Source organism: Podarcis tiliguerta, assembly GCF_965153285.1.
Source record: "Podarcis tiliguerta genome assembly, chromosome: 14".
Lineage (NCBI taxonomy): Eukaryota > Metazoa > Chordata > Lepidosauria > Squamata > Lacertidae > Podarcis > Podarcis tiliguerta.
In genome coordinates, this window is record NC_139547.1 from 35,954,772 (window position 1) to 35,973,631 (window position 18,860).

The 18,860-nt window shown below is 43.3% G+C and overlaps 1 protein-coding gene across 7 annotated transcripts; it reads left to right on the plus strand.

Annotated features, from left to right (window-relative positions):
* Positions 1 to 4,811: 4,811 nt before the first annotated feature.
* On the plus strand, positions 4,812 to 18,547 carry DECR2 (2,4-dienoyl-CoA reductase 2). Of its 7 annotated transcripts, XM_083412479.1 has the most exons (11): positions 4,812 to 4,987; positions 5,559 to 5,615; positions 8,790 to 8,903; positions 11,225 to 11,293; positions 11,936 to 11,987; positions 13,180 to 13,315; positions 14,178 to 14,302; positions 14,565 to 14,658; positions 15,932 to 16,036; positions 17,018 to 17,235; positions 17,935 to 18,547. In XM_083412479.1, exons 3-10 carry the CDS (start codon positions 8,806 to 8,808, stop codon positions 17,233 to 17,235), a joined length of 897 nt encoding a protein of 298 aa, XP_083268605.1. In that variant the 5' UTR covers positions 4,812 to 4,987; positions 5,559 to 5,615; positions 8,790 to 8,805; the 3' UTR covers positions 17,935 to 18,547. The 7 variants fall into 7 exon arrangements, with proteins under 7 accessions (XP_083268605.1, XP_083268600.1, XP_083268599.1 ...); XM_083412474.1 differs by lacking the exon at positions 5,559 to 5,615 and having other exon boundaries at positions 4,980 to 5,125; XM_083412473.1 differs by lacking the exon at positions 5,559 to 5,615 and having other exon boundaries at positions 4,980 to 5,125; positions 17,018 to 17,206.
* Positions 18,548 to 18,860: the final 313 nt, after the last annotated feature.

Below are 18,860 nucleotides of genomic sequence, written 5' to 3' on the forward strand. Positions count from 1 at the left end.
CTTTGTTTGGCTGCTAGTGGGGCTTTCTGCCTTTGGCTCGGGAGCTGGTTGACCAAAATCCCTTATTTTGGCTGCTGATCCCTTATTTTTGAGGCCGCTGGTCCCTTATTTTCAAATCTGTAAATTGACAGCTATAATTCTGGGGGTGGAACCTGGGACCTCTGACATGCAAAGCAGATGCTACATAACTAACAAGTTGCTGTCTTTTCCTGGCACCTAAGATCTGCTGCCCTACTCTGCCTAATGGTAGGGACTTGAGACACAGTACATGAAGGAGATCTCCTGCACAATCCTCACCCATGTCTTTAATGATTGGTTTCATTATATTGGGGAAGTGCATTCTATTAGGAGGGAATGTCTTGCAAAAAATGTGTACATTAGGCAAGATTGTATACAAAAACGTGTGTAATAGGATAAATGCACAGTAAAATATAGGCGCAGTTGCATAAGGACTTTAAAAAATATACTATCACAAACAGATTTTGAGATGTGGACTACTAAACATAAGACTGGAAAAAATGAGACAGACTTGCCCATTTCTAGTAATCACTGAACTTTAAAAACAACCTACTGTTTTGAGCTGAGTGGAATTGAATTTTGCAAACAATGCCGAATTTTGCATTTGTAAAATTCATACATACATAAATTTTGTGGAGCACACGCAGCCTGGCCTCCCCATCACATTGTCTGGACCAAGAATTCTAGATCATCATTTTTTTCTAAGGCACCGTCGCGCTGCACAGGCTATGGCATGACATCAAACCAACCTGCAGACAGGATGTTAAGAACCACATATTTGTCGGGAGGTTGGGTGGGAGGACTCTCTGTTCACCACTTGTTACAAAAGGTTCAATTGACAGAAAGCAAATTAACATGTGTTTTCATGAGACCCTCCAGAAGCAGCTGTTTCCTCCCCTGAAGTTGAATGGGTTATAGATGGCGCATCAATCAATATGAAGTATTTGCGGGGGGGGGGGGAGCCCCAACTGACCCAGGTAGAGCTGAAACTTTTGCAAATACGTATTTCAAAACCTGGCAGCATTCCAAACTTGTACCTGCAAATTCTGAATGCTAAATTTAAAAGCTGACTTCGCACTTTGAATGTGAAATAATTTGCCTTAATGTTTGAAATGAAAACAGTGCTGCCATTTCTTGACTGTTTCCAATCTAATTTGTTTCCAATTCCAGTTTTCCAATAAAATGCCATTATAGTCTAAATTATAAATAACCGGGAAAACAATGGAATCTATTTCTTGCATTGACACCCCACCTTTTTCTCAAAGGAGCTCAAGGGTGGAGTACATGGTTCCCCCCCTCTTCATTTAATCCCCACAGCAGCCCTGTGAAGTAGGCTAGGTGGAGAGGCAGTGACTGGTCCAAGGCCATCTAGTGAGCATCATGGCTGAGTGAGGATTTGAGAAAACAATAATCTGTCATTCTTGATCCGCAAATTGTTGAGTCAGTAACTCCTTGAAATTAAGAAGATTCTACACTTGTTAATGGATTAGAATCAGCTTACATAAATGCAGCTATTTTTGCTTTTCTGGTTAATAGACCTTGACACACATATAAGCTCAATGCGGCAGATCATAATTAAAAATAAGATGTGCAGGAAAGGGGATTCATTATTTCCTAGTATGAATGTACTGCTTAAGAGCCTCTTACCTGAAGAGGTTTTGTACCTAACTTGAATGTCTTTTACTCAAGTGAAATAATTGGGAACCATTTTCAGCCATAATAAAGACACAGGTAGAATTGAGGGTTGATCTACAGATGACAAAATATCAAGTACCACTTGAAAGTTACTTAATGGGCAAAAATTGAGGTTTCTGTAGCAGCTTGGAGAAGTCCAATTTTAATACATTTTGAGACTAGGTGATTACAGACAGATTACTTTCATTCTTGTTGTCCTCATTCTCTTTTCTCCAATCCACTGTCAACATTTAGGGTTTAAATTCATTGGGCAGTGAGTGGTCTTTCTGCGTGCGTCACTGTGTTTTCACGCCTGTATGCTTATGTTACTCTCTACTTTATAAAATTACACCTAAAAGCATCAAAACTCTTTCTACACTGTCAAGGTGGTGTTTTTCCTCTCGTATTTGTTTCTCACAATTACCAAATGTTGCCTACCACCCTTGCATTTTTTGTTGAGTCACAGACCCCATCTGCATTCTGCATTTATGGCAGTATGATACCACTTTAAACAGTGATGCCATTCACAGAACAAAACCTCTAATTTTTCAGGCTGTGTGTACGCAGAATATATCTAAAGCTCACCCCACAAAGAATCCTAGGAACTCTAGTTTACCCCTCACAAAGCTACAATTCCCAGCACCTTTAACGAACTACAGTTCACATGATTCTTTAAATGCATTGTGTGTTTGCAGCCTTATTTACAGCCAACCTATTCTGAATGTAGCCAGGTGGCAGTGGTTTTGGTTTTCAAATACGTTTTGCGTATACATCTGTGCATCCTTAGCCAGACTCATCATTTTGATTACCTTTTTAAAAGCATGCGTGAGAGAGGCACTCTTCACATACTCAGAGGCATTCTAGTCTAGAATTCATAGAATTGTAGAGTTCGAAGGGATCGCAAGAGTCATCTTGTCCAAAGCCCTGCAATGCAGGAATCTCAACTCAAAACATCCATGACAGATGGTCACCCAACATCTGCTTAAGAACCTCCAAGGAAAGAGAGTCCACAACCTCCTGAGTCCTGAGGGAGTCTGTTCCACTGTCCAACAGCTCTTACAGTCAGAAAGTTCTTCTGATGTTGAGTCAGAATCTCCTTTCTTGAAGGCATTGGTTTTGGTCCTACCCTCCGGAGCAGGAGAAAACAAGCATGCTCCCTCCCTTCAGATATTTGAAGATGGCTATCATATCTCCTCTCCATCTCCTCTTATCCTGGCTAAACATACTCAGCTCCCTCAACCATTCCTCATAAGGAATTCCTTTGTTAATTACTTTATTATCTTGGCTGCCCTCCTCTGCACACGTTCCAGCTTGTCAACATCCTGCTTAAAGTTTGGAAGGAAGATAAAAAAGTAGGGATAAATGAGAAAAAATCTAAATTCCAGATAGAAATAATTGAAGGCAAATCCAAGTTATTATCTAAAATGTATAACATATTATTAGATTGGGATACTAAAGATGAAGAAATTAAGGAGGTCATGACAAAATGGGCAATGGACCTCGGACATAATATAGAATATGAAAAGTGGTCGAATTTATGGATTAGTGGAATGAAATTCACGGCATGTGTTTTACTTAGAGAAAATTTGGAAAAGATGATGTATAGGTGGTACATCACACCGCCAAAACTAGGGAAAATATACAAAACAGGAAACAAGGCTTGCTGGAAGTGTAAAATTAAAGAAGGTAATTTCTACCATATGTGGTGGACCTGTGAAACAATGAAGAAATTTTGGGAACTTATATATAATGAGTTAAAAAAAATACTTAGATACACCTTCCCTAAAAAGCCAGAGGCCTTCTTACTAGGAATAATTGGGGACAAAATCAAAAAAGAAGATAAGACGTTTTTCCAATATGCTACGGCTGCTGCTAGAATATTAATTGCACAAAATTGGAAGAGCCCAAATATCCCAACGATCAGAGATTGGCAAGCAAAATTATATGAGTATGTTGAGTCAGCAAAAATGACACAAAAAATTAGAAACCAAAAAAATACAAAGTTTGTTAATGATTGGAAAAAATTTATGGTATACATTGAAGATAACTACAGAGACTTAAAAACTATAGCAGGTTTGATATAAGTCTTACGACGCGCAAACCAGTAACAATTAATAGCTGCAGAAAAAAGAAAGAACTTCTTATTAAGAAACCCGAAAACGGGAGGGTAGGAGGTCAAGGGAGGTGTAGGGAAAAGGTTTAAATATTTAAAAATATGTTTTAAGGAAAAGGACAAAAATGGTAATGAATGTCATTCCTGCGTTATGTACGGATATTGTTTATTAGTCTGTTGATTTGTCTTGTTTTTTCTTTTTCTTTTTGATTTTTTTTCCTTTTTTTTCTTTCTTAAGAGAAACTCAATAAAAAGAATTAATAAAAAAAAACATCCTGCTTAAATTGTAGTGCTCAGAACTGGATGCAAGACTCCATTCAGGGTCTGACCAAAGCAAAAAACATACTTCTAGAATTGCTAGAATTTATAAAAGTAAAGGGGCTACCCTCTATCAGCCACAAGCACCCTACTGTTACCTTCTAAAAGAATTCCTTAATTCCTGACCACCCAATACGTTTCTTCACATGGCTGAGCTGTTGCCAATGTAGACAACATTAAACTAGTTGGGCTATGGTTCACACTATATGAAATATACTCGGAGTCGAGAGTGGATTTCATGCTCTTTATTCAGCTCATAGCGGTGAGGACGAATGGAAGTTCCCCCAGAATGTCTGCTTTATATACATTATTTACACAATGGGCCCCACCTGATGGGTTAATTCCAGGATTCTCCTGTAGGCCAATCAGGTTGCGGATTCACTTCCACCTGGAGAGGCATTGGGTGGCTCCTGTGGACCAATCAGACTGCTGCATTCTGGATCCTATTGTTCTAGGACCAATCAGACTGCTGCATTCTGGATCCTATTGTTCTAGGACCAATCAGACTGCTGCATTCTGGATCCTATTGTTCTAGGACCAATCAGACTGCTGCCTTTTGGATCCTATTCAACTCAGTACATAACACTATACCTTTAAAGCATCATTCCCCCTCTCAAAGAATCCTTAAGAGTTGCTCAGAATTGTACCTCTGAGGATAAACTACATTGCTCTGAATTCTTTGAGGGGGCGGCGGGAAATGTGCTTCTCCATTTACAGCGGGCTTTATGCAGGGTTGGGGGCTTTTAAAACAAAGGGGGGAAACGGCCAAGGCCTAGAAGTCCTCCCACAGCTGTGTGGAAGGACCACGCCAAGGCAGGAAAGCTTTGCCAGGATGGGGACGACGAGCGGCTTTGCTGCCGCTGGGTAAGGGAACTACACATCCCACAATGCCCTTGGGTGGCCGAGCGCCTCCTGGCCGGGAACTACAATTCCCAGCATGCTTTGCGGGCGAGTGCTGCGCGCAGGTATACTGTTGTTCGTGCGAAGTCCGCGGCTGGCCAGGTAAGTGAGAGCCGAGCCGCCTGAGGGGATTCGGCAGCGGAGGTATTAGGACAGCCATGAGCCCCCAAAATAGAGAGAGAAAGAAGAAGATAAGTAAAGGAGGGCGAAGAGGCCGCCCCTGCAGCGTTTCTGTGGGGGGCCCGGATTCCCAAATTTGAGAAAGCCATTCAGCTCCCTTCCCCCCACAACATGTGGGGCTCCAGCTTCAATACTCTGTAATCCTGGAGCATTAATCCTAAAGCAGTAACACTTAAAGGCATTGTCACTGTTTGGTTTATAGACTTCCCCCACCACACACCCAAAAGGTGATTTGCATTGTTTAATATGTGCAGAAAAACAGTAGCATGCTAAAAACAGCAGAGTAAAAAAGGAAAAAAAATTCTTATAAAAGCCAAACTGTATTAATATTTTTATTCTTATTTTATGGACCTAGGTACCCCAGCCTTTTAGAAAGCCTTCTCAGAAAGTGATTCACAAATTATTTACCCAGGTATCTAGATAAAATAACAATATAATTTCCACGGTGTAACGATAAAATGTGCACAGTAGAAAGGGTTTGTTATAGAAGCCAGCAAGCATGCATGTTTTTTAAAAATTAAAAGTTAAAGTACAGTGGTGCCTCTGGTTACGTACTTAATTCGTTCCGGAGGTCCGTTCTTAACCTGAAACTGTTCTTAACCTGAAGCACCACTTTAACTAATGGGGCCTCCTGCTGCTGCCACGCCGCCGCCACGCGATTTCTGTTCTCATCCGAAAAGTTCTTAACCCGAGGTGCTATTTCTGGGTTAGCGGAGTCTGTAACCTGAAGCATATGTAACCCGAGGTACCACTGTAATCCTAAATAGCCTTGCTGAAAGGAGATGTTTTAAAAGCACTCTTAAAAGCAGAAAGGTTTTGATGGGTTTGCTTAGGCAGTGTTGCTGCACATGGGTGCCTTACGAAGTTTATAAAGCAGGCAGAATACTTAGAGCCTCAAAGAGCTTATAGACTGACATTGAAGGGGAAAGACTAATGGGGGAGTTACCCGTTCTTAAAACCTGGTTACATCTGCTGGAGTAGCATAGAAGCTGAGAGACTGAGCAATGAATCTATGAGTTTGAATTTCTTCTGTGCTATGAATTGACTACTAGGCAGCCCATTTGCAGTATGTGGGGGAAGAATACTGACTTGCCCTTACTGGATTGTTGTGTAAGGATTGCACAACTAGATGAAGCCTGTGAAGTGCTTCAGATGTGATATAAAGGTTAAGCTGGATAATTCATTAACTATCTACTATTAGTTAAGCAACGCCATCCTTAAGGATGAGGATTGCCTGAGTCCTTCTAACCCAGCTGGATTGCTTAGATCAGTAGTCTTCAACGTTTTCAGACCCAAGATCCACTTTTAACCCAAACATGCATTTGGGAACTCCTTTCTTAATTTCTTACCATATATTTGCATGATGGTAGTGCTCCTGCTGTGACCCACCTTGCATCAGGCTGTGACCCAGTAGAAGACCAGTGGCTTGAATTGCCTGGAGTAAAACTATGGGTTGACCCTTGTGTTGCAGAGCTAACTGGCCTCTGCTAGAAGTTTGGCTGCTGGTCCCAATCTGTAGTACATTCTTCCAGTAAATATTTGGCAGGTATCCTTGCTTTTGTTTTTTTAATCTATAGTTTATTAGATATTTTCACATTATTGAGGCAAAACAGTACAGTCTCATATTCTCTCCCCAACGTTCTCCTGGTTATAGCATTTTCTTTTCTAATGTTCCGTTGTTTGGCAAGTAGTACAGGGTTCAGGCTCACATGCTCAGATAATAATTAGGACAAATGAGTGTCAATGCTCAGTTTTAGTCCCAGATTAAAAATTGCTAGAAGTTTGGAGAAGTTTCCACCTCCGTTGTGCCTTCAACTTCTAGATATGATTATTGCTTGGTGGGGAGTTCCATAAATGCACTGGAAGTTAGTCTTCTTATGTAATTTGTAGAGCAGGATTTTCTCATGGGCTGGTAGGTGTAGTTTTGACTTCCAGTATTTTTGAAAGAGTGTTTTTTTTACACCAAGGGGCCTATGCAATTGTTTATTTTTATTTTTGAGTAGCCAGTAATATTAGAGGTTGGTTTGGATGTTTCTTATATTTCTGTGTTGCTGCACACCACCCTGAGGGTAGTATATGAATTAAATAATTTGGTGGTGGAGGAAGACAAATAAACCAAAAAGGATGCTAGAGATATACCTGCCACTGCTTTCTGGAATGCATTATTTGCTAATATCCAACCATTTTCTGATAAGCTTGGCAGGGAAAGCTTGTTAGAGCTGAGGGAGCTGAAAATGTTTAGCCAGGGGAAGAGATAATTAAGAGTTGATATATTAGCTGCCTTCAAATATTTGAATGGCTGTCACATATCTGATGAAGCAAATTCGTCCTCTGTTTATTAATTTAAAGCATTTCTACCCAACTCTTCAGCCAATATGGTTCCCAGAGCAGCTTATACTTCAGTGAAGGAAACCAAGACAGTCACTCCCTTTCAGACCTGCGGTCTAGAAGGCATGACACAAAAAGCACTCCTAAATTTTAAAAACGTATGTGTGGGGTTGGTGCAAGAGTCAATTGGGGATGGGGAGAGAATGTGTATAGCAGCGGGGGCCACATGTGAAAATTGTGTAAAGGGGGGGCCACGGCACGAGACTAGGGGGCCACAGAGGGAAATGAGAAGTGAAGAGAACAGAGAAGTGACCGAGAAAAGAAAGAAGAAAAGAAAAAAGACGATGTTTCTTTGCAAGAGGTGCTTATAGAGTGACATAGAAGCCAAAGTAACTTTCAGTCAAGAAAAACACCATTTTTGGATAAAGAGTATAATATCTAAAAAGTTTCCATAACTTTGGGATAAAGCAAAATTGTTTTCCATGGCATTTCCTACTTTGTATTTGGTAGAATAAGGGTTCAGTAGTGTGAATTATTTACTCAGCCTAACGCAGAATCGCCTTAACATAACGGACAGAAGTGATCTTTGGTTATCCCTCCCGGCAATAGAACTGGATATAAAAAAGCCTTTTTTTGTGTGTCATCAAGCACAAGGGTCACATTGATACAGAAATGGTATAAATTTTTATGTAATTGTATTTGTATACATTATAAAAAATTATAAATAAAACATGCTCTATTTACAAACAGAACATTTAGATAGCTACCTTTATACTGGTAGGATGGGGGGGGGCGGTCACAGGAAGGAAACAAGGTCGGAAGGGGGGCACAGTTGCAAAAAGATTGAGAAACACCGGTATATAGTATTGAGTGTTTTATCCATGCACATGGTTTTTATTACAGCTTATTAACAGCATTTTTCTATAAGAAACTAAGTGCATAACATTAAGTTCCAATCTTTTCATTAACAAACTCACATTTCCCCCTAATTATTTGGAGAGTATGTGTGCATGTTAGACTAGAAATGATAAATTGAAGTTGTCTTCAGTTCTATCAGTCAAGAATGAAGCTGCTTGGCCATGGGTAATCTTGGATATGAAGTACACCTCTTTGCCTCCCAGCTGTTTCTTCGTAGATCAGGTCAGCTGGCAGTATGTGCTGGGCATAGTGATCATTACGTAATTTGGGGCTGTATGGAAATATTGCTGGTTCTTTCTCCCTCTCAGGACTTGTGATGGCTGTGTCTTGTTTTCTGCAGAACTGTCTTGGAAGTCATGTCCCAGCTAGGCTTTGCTTGCCAGCCTCCTCCTGATGTTGACACTGATGACTGTCTTCCGGAATACTCCTACCTCTTCAGTCCAGACATTCTCAAGTGAGTACTACCAAGTACTCAAACACTGCTTTGAAACCTTTATCTAGATTAATTTACCCTGTGCAATTTTCATTCCTCACCTCTGCTATGTCTACCTCCTCAACTGCTCCTCTTGATCTTTGGTGTTAGTCAATTTATACTTGGTGTTGGTATATTAATAGTGATGTGTTGCTTATTTTAACTTGTGTTCTTTTTAAAAAAAGTGAGTGGGAGTAGCCACAAAACAGTGTGTTTTGTAAAAAAATAAAATATTAGGAAGATGTGATATGCATCTTCAGAGCTCAGGAAATCATCTTTACTGAGCCCTCCTTTCAGATTTTGTACCAACAGTTTACATGTTGTCAAAGATAAGGAAATGTAACATTTTTAAAATACTGTCAGAGACACATTTAAACTAGAATAAGGTACACGTGGCATAAGAGATGAAGGGCTCAAATATCTCTCCCAGAGGCAAAACCGATGCATCATAAGATGGATTTCGTGCAGTTTCAGTTTATCTTTTTATACTATCCTCTTCATTCCCTGCTAGTATAAGCCTCCTTCAAGCTTGGAATGACTGTTTGCTTTGTAGAAATATGTCCATGTCTTAGGCTTGCTTGGAAGTACATTGCTCTCATCTCTAAAGATTCCTAAAGGTGCAATTTCTAGTCACTGCCTCTTTACCAGCAGCAGATACAGTGTGCTTTTTATTTACTTCTGAGAATTCATATTTTTCCACTCAAACAGAATTCCTTATTAGGTATGTGTTTATGCCACTACTTGCAGCAAAACAGGTATTCTGTAGCAGCTGAAAATGTTGGATGGTTTTGCCTTTTGAGGGCTCATGCAGTTGAATTGGGCAAGTGGTTATCTTTTTGCCTAATCTACTTCACGAGACTCCCGTGAGGCCTCAATTACTTTCAGTACAAGCGTGACAAATCAAGACTGACTCTTAGCATATTAGTAAATTGTCTTCCTTTTTTAAAAAAAATAATTTTTATTAACCGACCAATCAAATCCGAATTACAAAGCCGAATTTTAAATTTTTGTTGAGGGGACCCATATTTCAAGTTCCGAAAGGGGATTCCGATCATCTTCTTGCTGCTGCGTTAATATCCACAAATCTGTCCAAATAATGTTCATAATTCTATCCAGTCCTATCTTGCTGTTTCCACATCTCATCTTGTTCGTATATTTTTCTTTTTTTCTTTATGATCTCTTCTGATAATCTCCTTAAGCAGGTAAACACCAATTATAATCCTGTGTGAATTTTTCCGTTTGTCCAATCATCATATCAAGATGGTTTCCATATATCATCACTTTAATCAATAACAGCACTCTTTCCATTATTAGTCTCGCAAAACTGTCGCCTTCTTTTGTCCCTCTGAGGAGGCTCACCCACAATATGAAAACAGATCTGTTCCTCCTCCCAGACATAAGTCTTTTGACAGAACTTGCCAATATGACGACACTATTTTTTGCTGCATCATTCCAAAGCTCTTATGCTTTCCACGATCTTCTTAAAACATGCTTTGGTTAGAAAATTATCTCCACACAGTCTTAAATCCACAGCTTAAGTCATTTAAATGGCATTTCTGACTTGTGACTTGTGGGGGGGGGGGATTCTTGGTTAATCACATAGAGAAAAGAAAGGAAAGTCCCCCCCCCCCCCGCCATCCAGTCCCGTTGCCAAACATACCGAGCCTTGGTGTGTCTTCTCATGATTTATTCCTGTTCCTCCGACCCGTCTTATTTATCAGAGATCTCTTCAGTTAGCAGTCTTTACTCCCCCTTCTTCCTTGAAATATGTGCATTAGCTTCCACCTAATTGTTTCTTTTGAAGTTGCTGCAGCTAGAGGCGCAAATCAGAGACAGCGTCCAGGAGGGCCGAGATCCGCACAAGGGCTTTCTGCCTAGTGCCCGCACCCCCTCAAATTCGGGGGTGGTATAGGGCAGAGCAGGCAAGGGCAGTCCCCCTCACACACTTGGGGGGGAACGGGAGGCTGTTTACTCCCATTACAGCCTCTTAATTACCTCATGTGGGTCGGAGAGATGTTATTGTCAGCCATCTTCCGATGCGCCCCTAGTGGCCCCTCAGTAAACTGTCTTCCTATTTCAGACATGCATTTCATAGTACAAGTGGCATCTGCTAAGTGGAGGATGCAGGAAACCTCTGGTCTGCCTGGGATTGATGTGGTCTGACCTGACTGAATTTCCCTCATTCCTCCTTTTTGTATGTGTCACGATCTTCACTGATGCTGCTCTTTCTGAACGTGCATTATGAAAAGTCCATATGGATCCCACTTGCCATGGTTTCAGACGTCTTCTTTCTTTCTTTCTAGGGGCAAAGTTGCATTTATCACTGGCGGCAGCTCCGGCATTGGATTCCGCACAGCTGAGATTCTGATGAGGTATGGACACTCTGGTGCGGGAGCAGCTTGGCCTTACTTAGCTTGCAATGCTTTTCGTCTCTGCTGTATTCTCCTGCAGCAGCCGCCAGCCTGTTCCTAGGAAGCAAGTCCTTCCTTCCCTTTGCAGCTGCATCCTGCTTCATGCCATTTGTGTTTTCTGCAGCTGTTCTGCAGATGTGTGTCCTGTGGTGAGATGTGCCATGGAACTGCGGCCGTTTGGGGTTCTCTACTGCGTATATCGGGACGTATCTTTGCATTTTGCATGATCACTGCAGGAACGCCCAGTTGCCATGTAGCAGCCTGGTTGGAAGGAAAGGTGACAGGATGTTATCAAGGAGAGTTGCCCCCCCCCCCAACACACACACACACACACACTTGTGAAAAATCTGACATAACCAAATTAAATATACAAATGACTATATCTAAAACCTATCCAAACTGCACAAGTATTGGCCAGTGTTAATACCTGAGCTTTATGGTTTCTGGGTTATCCAATCTGCTGGCAGGTTGCAGACACACATGGAGACCACACAAGCATACTGAATCCCCACGGCTGGTAGCAGAGGTGTGTCTGAGTAGACAAGCGAGTGATGAGCACAAGGTGTTCTGTGTCACCCTCACCATCTAAGGTTTTGCTTGCAGGCATGGCTGTCATACTATCATTGCCAGCAGGAACCTTCAGAGGCTAACAGAGGTGAGTGGACAGGAGACTGTCATCCCTTTCAGATGCAAATCAAGGCCTTGGCAGAGGCACTTCTGCTGGAGTCACCTGTCTCAAGCAACAGATTGGGGAGGTGTTGAGGATGGTATAGACCAGCGGTTCTCAAAACTTTTTTCTCTGGGCCACACTTTCAGAATAAAAATTTGCTCGCTCAACACCAAATTTCTTATTGATGAGAAATACATTGGAAAACAACACTGGAAAGTTTAAACACACCTCACTGAAATGCTTAAATGTTTCTTTGATTGCCCTTGAATCTTCCTGCCACACTTGCCACCCTCTCCGGTGTGGCCTCACCCTTGACAACTGCTGGCATACACGGAAGACAGATGGATCTGATCTGTGGGCACTCTTGTGCAAGGTCTGTTCAAAGGAAGAAAAGTTTCACAAGACAATGGCTTCCTTCTTTAAGTTAAGAAAAAGGTGGTAGATAAGAGAACTCGTGAGTGAGGCCTGAAGAAAACTTGGAAGCTGGGTATGGAGGGGAGAGCATCCTGAACTGTGTTTCTCTCTTAGGACAAACTGCCCCACTAACCTCCGTCTGCCACCAGCCAGCCCCTACTTACCTGCCTTCTTACATTCAGTCTAGGGATGAAACAGCCAATCAGCTTCCTTCTCCTTAGTCTCAGGGTTGGCCTGGTAGAACTGAGCAGGGGGGAGAAGGACAAAACTAAAACTAGTTGGCTCTGTCACGGACTGTGATGCCACCTACTGTTGGTCTCCCCATCTTCCACCCAAATCGTTGCAGAAATGCAGAGAATTGAGATTGGGGGAAATAAGAAATGTAGGGAACAAAAACTCCAGTATTGTCTATCTACAACTGAGATGTGGTCCCTCCCGTGAATATTTGTTGTCATCTTAAATGCTCCTGGGTGCACAGCCCTTAACATACCACATCATAGATTCTCAGGGGTGAGCCTGTGTTTCCACATAAGAGGTACCTGAAACATTTCACAGAAGTCTTTTCACAATGCAGTATGTTGCTGAAACCAGGAAGGGTTTCTCCATCCAACAGCACAGCAGGTGCTTAACATGGAAATCTTGCACTAATTCTTGACACAAATCCCTTTTCCCAGTCTGTCATGCGTCCAGCTCGCCATGCTGCGGCAGGAAGACAGAAGAAGGTGGTCATTTGTTACCGAATATTCTTTTCCTTTTTTTATAGGCTGCCAAGAAACTGTCAGCAGCCACTGGCCAGCGATGCCTGCCCCTCACGCTGGATGTCAGGCAGCCACAGATGATCATGGCAGCCGTGGATGAGGCCCTCAAGGAATTTGAGAGGATTGATATCCTTGTCAACAGTAAGTTATTTGCGTCAGCAGAGGACATTCATGGGGCGTACTGCTGGCCACCTGTCTGCAAGCTGGGAAAAACTGCTCACTGTTGCATGCTCTGGGAGGGTGATCTTTGAGGGTGCTGGCAGGGCTGTTTTAGTAGTAGGCCAGGGATAGGAAACATTTTTCAGCCCAAGGGCCACATGACCTTCTGAGAAACCTTCTGAGGGCCATATTCCAGGGGTGTTTTACAGGGGGGCAGGGACAAAAGTGGGCAGAGCAATGAACGTAAACTAGATGCTCTGCAAACATACACTCTCCCCAGCTGCGCCCCCCCCCCCAGTAAATCAAGTAAATAAAGAAAAAATACTTAACTAAAAGTAGAAAAAACCCCAGAACATTTGAAATTGAAAGGCTCACTGAGGTCACTTGAATGATGTTGTGGCGCATTCTAGCAATGCAACTGGGAAACTGACTGAGCAATAAGCGTGGCTTCCGTAAATGGGCCAATCACGTCGCAGATAGCTCAGTTCTGGAACGGGACAGGTGGTTGTCCTTCCCCTTCACCGCCCCCTCCCCCCAAATCCTGGCTACACCGATGCACATACCCCTCTCTTGCTTGTCCAGGCAAGCAAGAGGCATCCTCGAAGTTCAAGTTCAACCCAGCCAGGCAAAAGCAGGGTCATTGAGGGGTGTGGCTTGGGGCCAGATAAAGGGTCCTGGAGGGTTGCATCAGGAGCCTAGGCTGGACGTTCCCCACCCCTGTAGTAAGCAGAAAAATGGAGTGGTTTCTGATGCCACAGTGGGCCCATGGCATGCCCTTGTACCAGCCACGCCTGCCTTGCCATGCTGATTCGGTCTCCAACTTCTCTCTCTCCCTTGTCCCCAGATGCTGCTGGAAACTTCCTGTGCCCAGCCAGTGCTCTGTCCTTCAATGCCTACAAAACCGTGATTGAGATTGACACCTTGGGAACATTCAACGTCTCCAAAGTGCTGTATGAGAAGTGTCTCCGTGTAAGTTTCTCTCCTCCGTAAGAGGCTTTTCTCCCTGCGGACAGAGACGTTCCTCAGCTCCTGTGCTCTAGGGTCAGTAGCCCTGGGCAGGGGTGGGGGGAGCTTTTTTTTAACACCTGAGGGACACGTTCCCTTCAAGAAAAGAATGTGCAGAGAGGTTTCTATTTATGCCAGCAATGTTCATTTTGGGTTGTGTCTCCTGCACTTGCTGTTAATCCTTTCTGTCATTGTTCCCAGAGCTGACTTTATTTTGTTGATCTAGGACCATGGCGGAGTCATTGTCAATATCTCGGCAACCCTAAGCTACAGAGGTCAGGCTCTCCAGGTGCATGCGGGGACAGCTAAGGCAGCCATAGGTACCGTAAGCAATTTGGCTCCCCTTCTCATCTACACCCTTAATTGAGTTTTATTCCTCTCCCTGTCCCTCCCACCCAAGTGGAAGTCATGGTGTTCTGGCACCACCTACAGTCTGGAAGAGATGTTGCAGCTTCCAGATTGAGCAACAGAGAAGCCTTCTGGCCCACAGTGATAATACCACTTCTAGGACATGGGTGCCCTCCCTGTCTGAATTTTTAAAAGAAGAGTTGCCATCTGCAAATGAATATAGTATTATCATATTGACTGTGTCTGGATGTAATGCTAAGCCATGGTTTGCTGTGTTTTTATTATGTTGGAAGCCACTCAAAGTGGCTGGAGCAACCCAGTCAGATGGGCGGGGTATAAGTAATGAAAGTATTATTATTATTACTACGGTGAGCCTACAGCAGTGATTCCCCTCCCTGCATGGCAACATTGAAATTTCGGGAAAGTTCTACTCTAGGTTAATTGCAGTTCGGTATGTTGTCTAAACTCCAAACAGTGGTTCAACATTAACTTCAGTTAGTGAAAACAAGCCGGCTTCATCAATTATGGTTTGACATTAGCTCATTTCAACAGTTTGTCCAGGTTCAACCAAAATGGTTAATCAAAAACAGAAGCGAAAGCTTCCGAAGTCAAACTTGTAGCTGTGCTGGAGGAGGAAGGGAAAGTGTATGAGTGCTTGGCTCGTGCTCCTGGCACTAAACCAGGCTTCCTCAACCTCAGCCCTCCAGATGTTTTGAGACTACAATTCCCACCATCCCTGACCATGGTCCTGCTAGCTAGGGATCATGGGAGTTGTAGGCCAAAAACATCTGGAGGGCTGAGGTTGAGGAAGCCCTCACTAAACCATTAACATCTGAATCAGCCCAATGTCTTGTCAAGGGTTTTGCAAATTAGGCTGGCTTTCATTCGTTGTTTTCTGTGTGGTGGGTTTCACTATTTCTTTTCTTCATGTGAAGTGCTGAATGTCTTGAGAAATTCTGTTTCTTTTGCTTCTGTTCATTGTCCTAATAATATATATATTTTTAACACACATACATGCAATGTAATTCTTCCCTGTGCAAAAGGAGAATTCCATTCCAGCTTGTTGTGGATAGGGTCTCTTTCAATCACCAAGAGACTGGCAGAGTTGATGCGGGGAGGATCGTGCCTTGTGAATGGGCAAGAACCAGATTTAGATTTGATGACTTTCCAGTTCTTTCTAGTGCTGTAATTCTTAGCTTTTCAATATTTGTTCTTGATCCTCTCTGACTGTCTTCTCCCTTACAGATTCAATGACAAAACATCTGGCTGTGGAATGGGGTCCTAATGGAATCAGAGTGAATAGCTTGGCGCCAGGTCCTATTTCGGGTACAGAGGGTCACCGCCGCTTAGGTAAAGCATTAAATATAATTTGAAGTGCTGTCTGTGTGATTTACCTGGAAAAGAAACAACTGGGGAGACCACCCAGCTATGAAGGTCACTGGGCAACCTTGGACCAGTCACCTCTCTCACAAGGTTGTTGTAGGAGTAAAGTGTGGGAGAATGCATGCCATCTTTACCTCTTTGGGGGAAGAGCACAGTGTAAATAAATTAAAGTAAATAGGCATGCCTATACTATCCATTAGAATTTCCAGGGTGGATGGTTCATAAGAATTAATAAAATTCAGTAGATGACTTGAATCAAGACTTGTTAGACTGAGATTCAATGAACTTGCAGTGAAACACTTCCAGCAATCTTCTGTGCCAAGCAGGGAATCAGACAATATGTTATTTATACTCAAAAGCTCTGAACAACTTGGGACCAGGTTTCAATTTGTATTCTTCTACAGTGGTACCTCGGGTTACATACGCTTTAGGTTACAGACTCCGCTAACCCAGAAATAGTGCTTCAGGTTAAGAACTTTGCTTCAGGAAGAGAACAGAAATCATGCTCAGGCGGCGCAGTGGCAGCAGGAGGCCCCATTAGCTAAAATGGTGCTTCAGGTTAAGAACAGTTTCAGGTTAAGAACGGACCTCCGGAACGAATTAAGTACTTAACCTGAGGTACCACTGTATGCTGGTTTTCATGTTGCATTTTTTGTTTTAACGATACTGTTTATGATGTACACCACTTAGAGCCAGTGTGGCGCGGTGGTTGGAGTGTTGGACTAGGATCTAGCAGTCCCCACTCGGCCTTGAAGCTCCCTGGGTGATCTTGGGCCATTCGCTCACTCTCAGCCTAACCTGCCTCACAGGGCTGTTGTGAAGATAAAATGGGGAGGGGGGAGAACTACATAGGCCACTTTGAGCTCCTTGGAGGAGAGGTGCACTACAAATGCAATAAATAAAAATTATGTGCCATTTTGACATTGCTTTCCTCCTTCTTGTTTTTAGTTCAGCCTCACCCGGAAGCACAAAACCTCTTTCGGAATATCCCCCTCCAGCGGGTGGGGAACAAGACAGAGATTGCCCATAGCGTCCTGTACCTGGCCAGCCCCCTCGCCTCGTACGTGAGCGGCACAACCCTGGTGGTGGACGGCGGGGCCTGGATGACCTCCGAGAACAACTTCCCCGCACTGTTGGGTATTGCCTCACACTCTGCTAAGCTCTAGGTGACGTTTCTTTCCCCCTCTGTGGGACTGGAAGCAGGGGCGTTGCTAGGTACTCAAATAAAATAAAATAAAAATGAAGAGGCTGCAGGGCCATGGCGGGGCGGGGGTGTGCATGTGCTGCGGCGCACACATTTGCACTGAATTAGTACATGCTCATGTGTCTGTATGGATGCAAACACACTTTGCAGCATGCTCAACAGCCCATTAAGAATTGGAGAGAAAAGAAAAGAAATAGTCCTTTAATAAAAGGGGAGGGAGGAGCAGGGTTATCCAGAGAGCCCAGCACAGAAGACCTGGGGCCTGGCTACCCCCTAGCAACGTCCCTGATTAGATAGTTATAAGGCAGGCTTGGGGAACCTTTGGCCCTCGAGATGTTGTCAGACCACTACTCCCATCAGCCTCAGCAAGCATGGCCAATGGCCAGGGATGATGGGAGTTGTAGTTCAGCAACATCTGGAGAACCAGAGGTTCCCCACACCTGCTGTAGAGGTCCTTGTGTCAAGAAAGCCACAGTCTTCAGGTGAGAATTTTTGTCGTGTGCCCCTCCAGTGCAGGGGGAAGCAGAAGATAAATTGGAGGAATGACAGTAGATCCGCAAGGTATTCTGATTCTCAAGTTATTTTAACCTTTGCAAAAAAATTCAGCCGCTTGCTTTGGATTCCATCTCAGTTTTTCTCCAACCTCCTTTCTCTCTTACAGGCGTCTGGGCTACAGAATTAAAGAAAGAGAAATGAAACATGACCCTGGGAACCTGACGGATGGGACACTGCAACTTCAACGCTACTCTCCACAGAGCCAAAGGAGTCAGCCACTCGCCTCCTCTAGCAACAAGATAACTTTTAGACAACAGTGGTAATAGTGCTGTTTGAGATTGATGCTGGGCGCAGAGGCTAGGAGGTTGCAGCCTATTTTATTCTCACCTAAAAGCTTTCTCTTGAATGCCCATGAATGCCTTGTGTGGCACAAAACCGTTGTCTGGAGTGGCAGCCTGGAAGAACAGAGATTTGGCTTGATTTACATTTAAACCTTGGCATCCTTTGCTTTGCCTGTGCTGTTTACCATCTGAGCCTTTTTGTCAAGGAAAGGGAGGAGTGTGTCTGTCTGTCTGTCTGTCTGTCTGTCTGTGTTGTGTATCTGCCCCTCCAGCCTGAATCCTCTCCACCTCTAATCTTCATGATTCTGGACCAAACAGGGTGATTCTGCACTTTTTTGCCAATGCTCTTTATTTTTCTGTTAGGGGAAATACCTCTCTCCCCATCAAAAAACCCCAACACTCACCTTTTTTATCTAATAAATTCCACATGCAATCTTTGCTTCTTGCTAAGCTTGTACTTTCAGTATTGGTCTGGTTCCTAAAGCAGCATGCTTTTCCTATGAGACTCTCTGCTCCTTGAAGGAAGAATTCATTATTCCTCTCGACAATATTGTACTGCATTATGCTGCGCTCCCTAAAATGGCACTTTATGAGTTGCAGTCAGCACTCAAAACATGAGCTGCATTTGGGTGATCATATCTTGGCTTAATAAGCTGAGACATGCACAAGCTTCATGAACCCACATGCAAACCCTTTGCTCCAGCTCCACTGCCCTTTGCATGAGAGGGGAGAAGGCTTCGGCTAACCATGG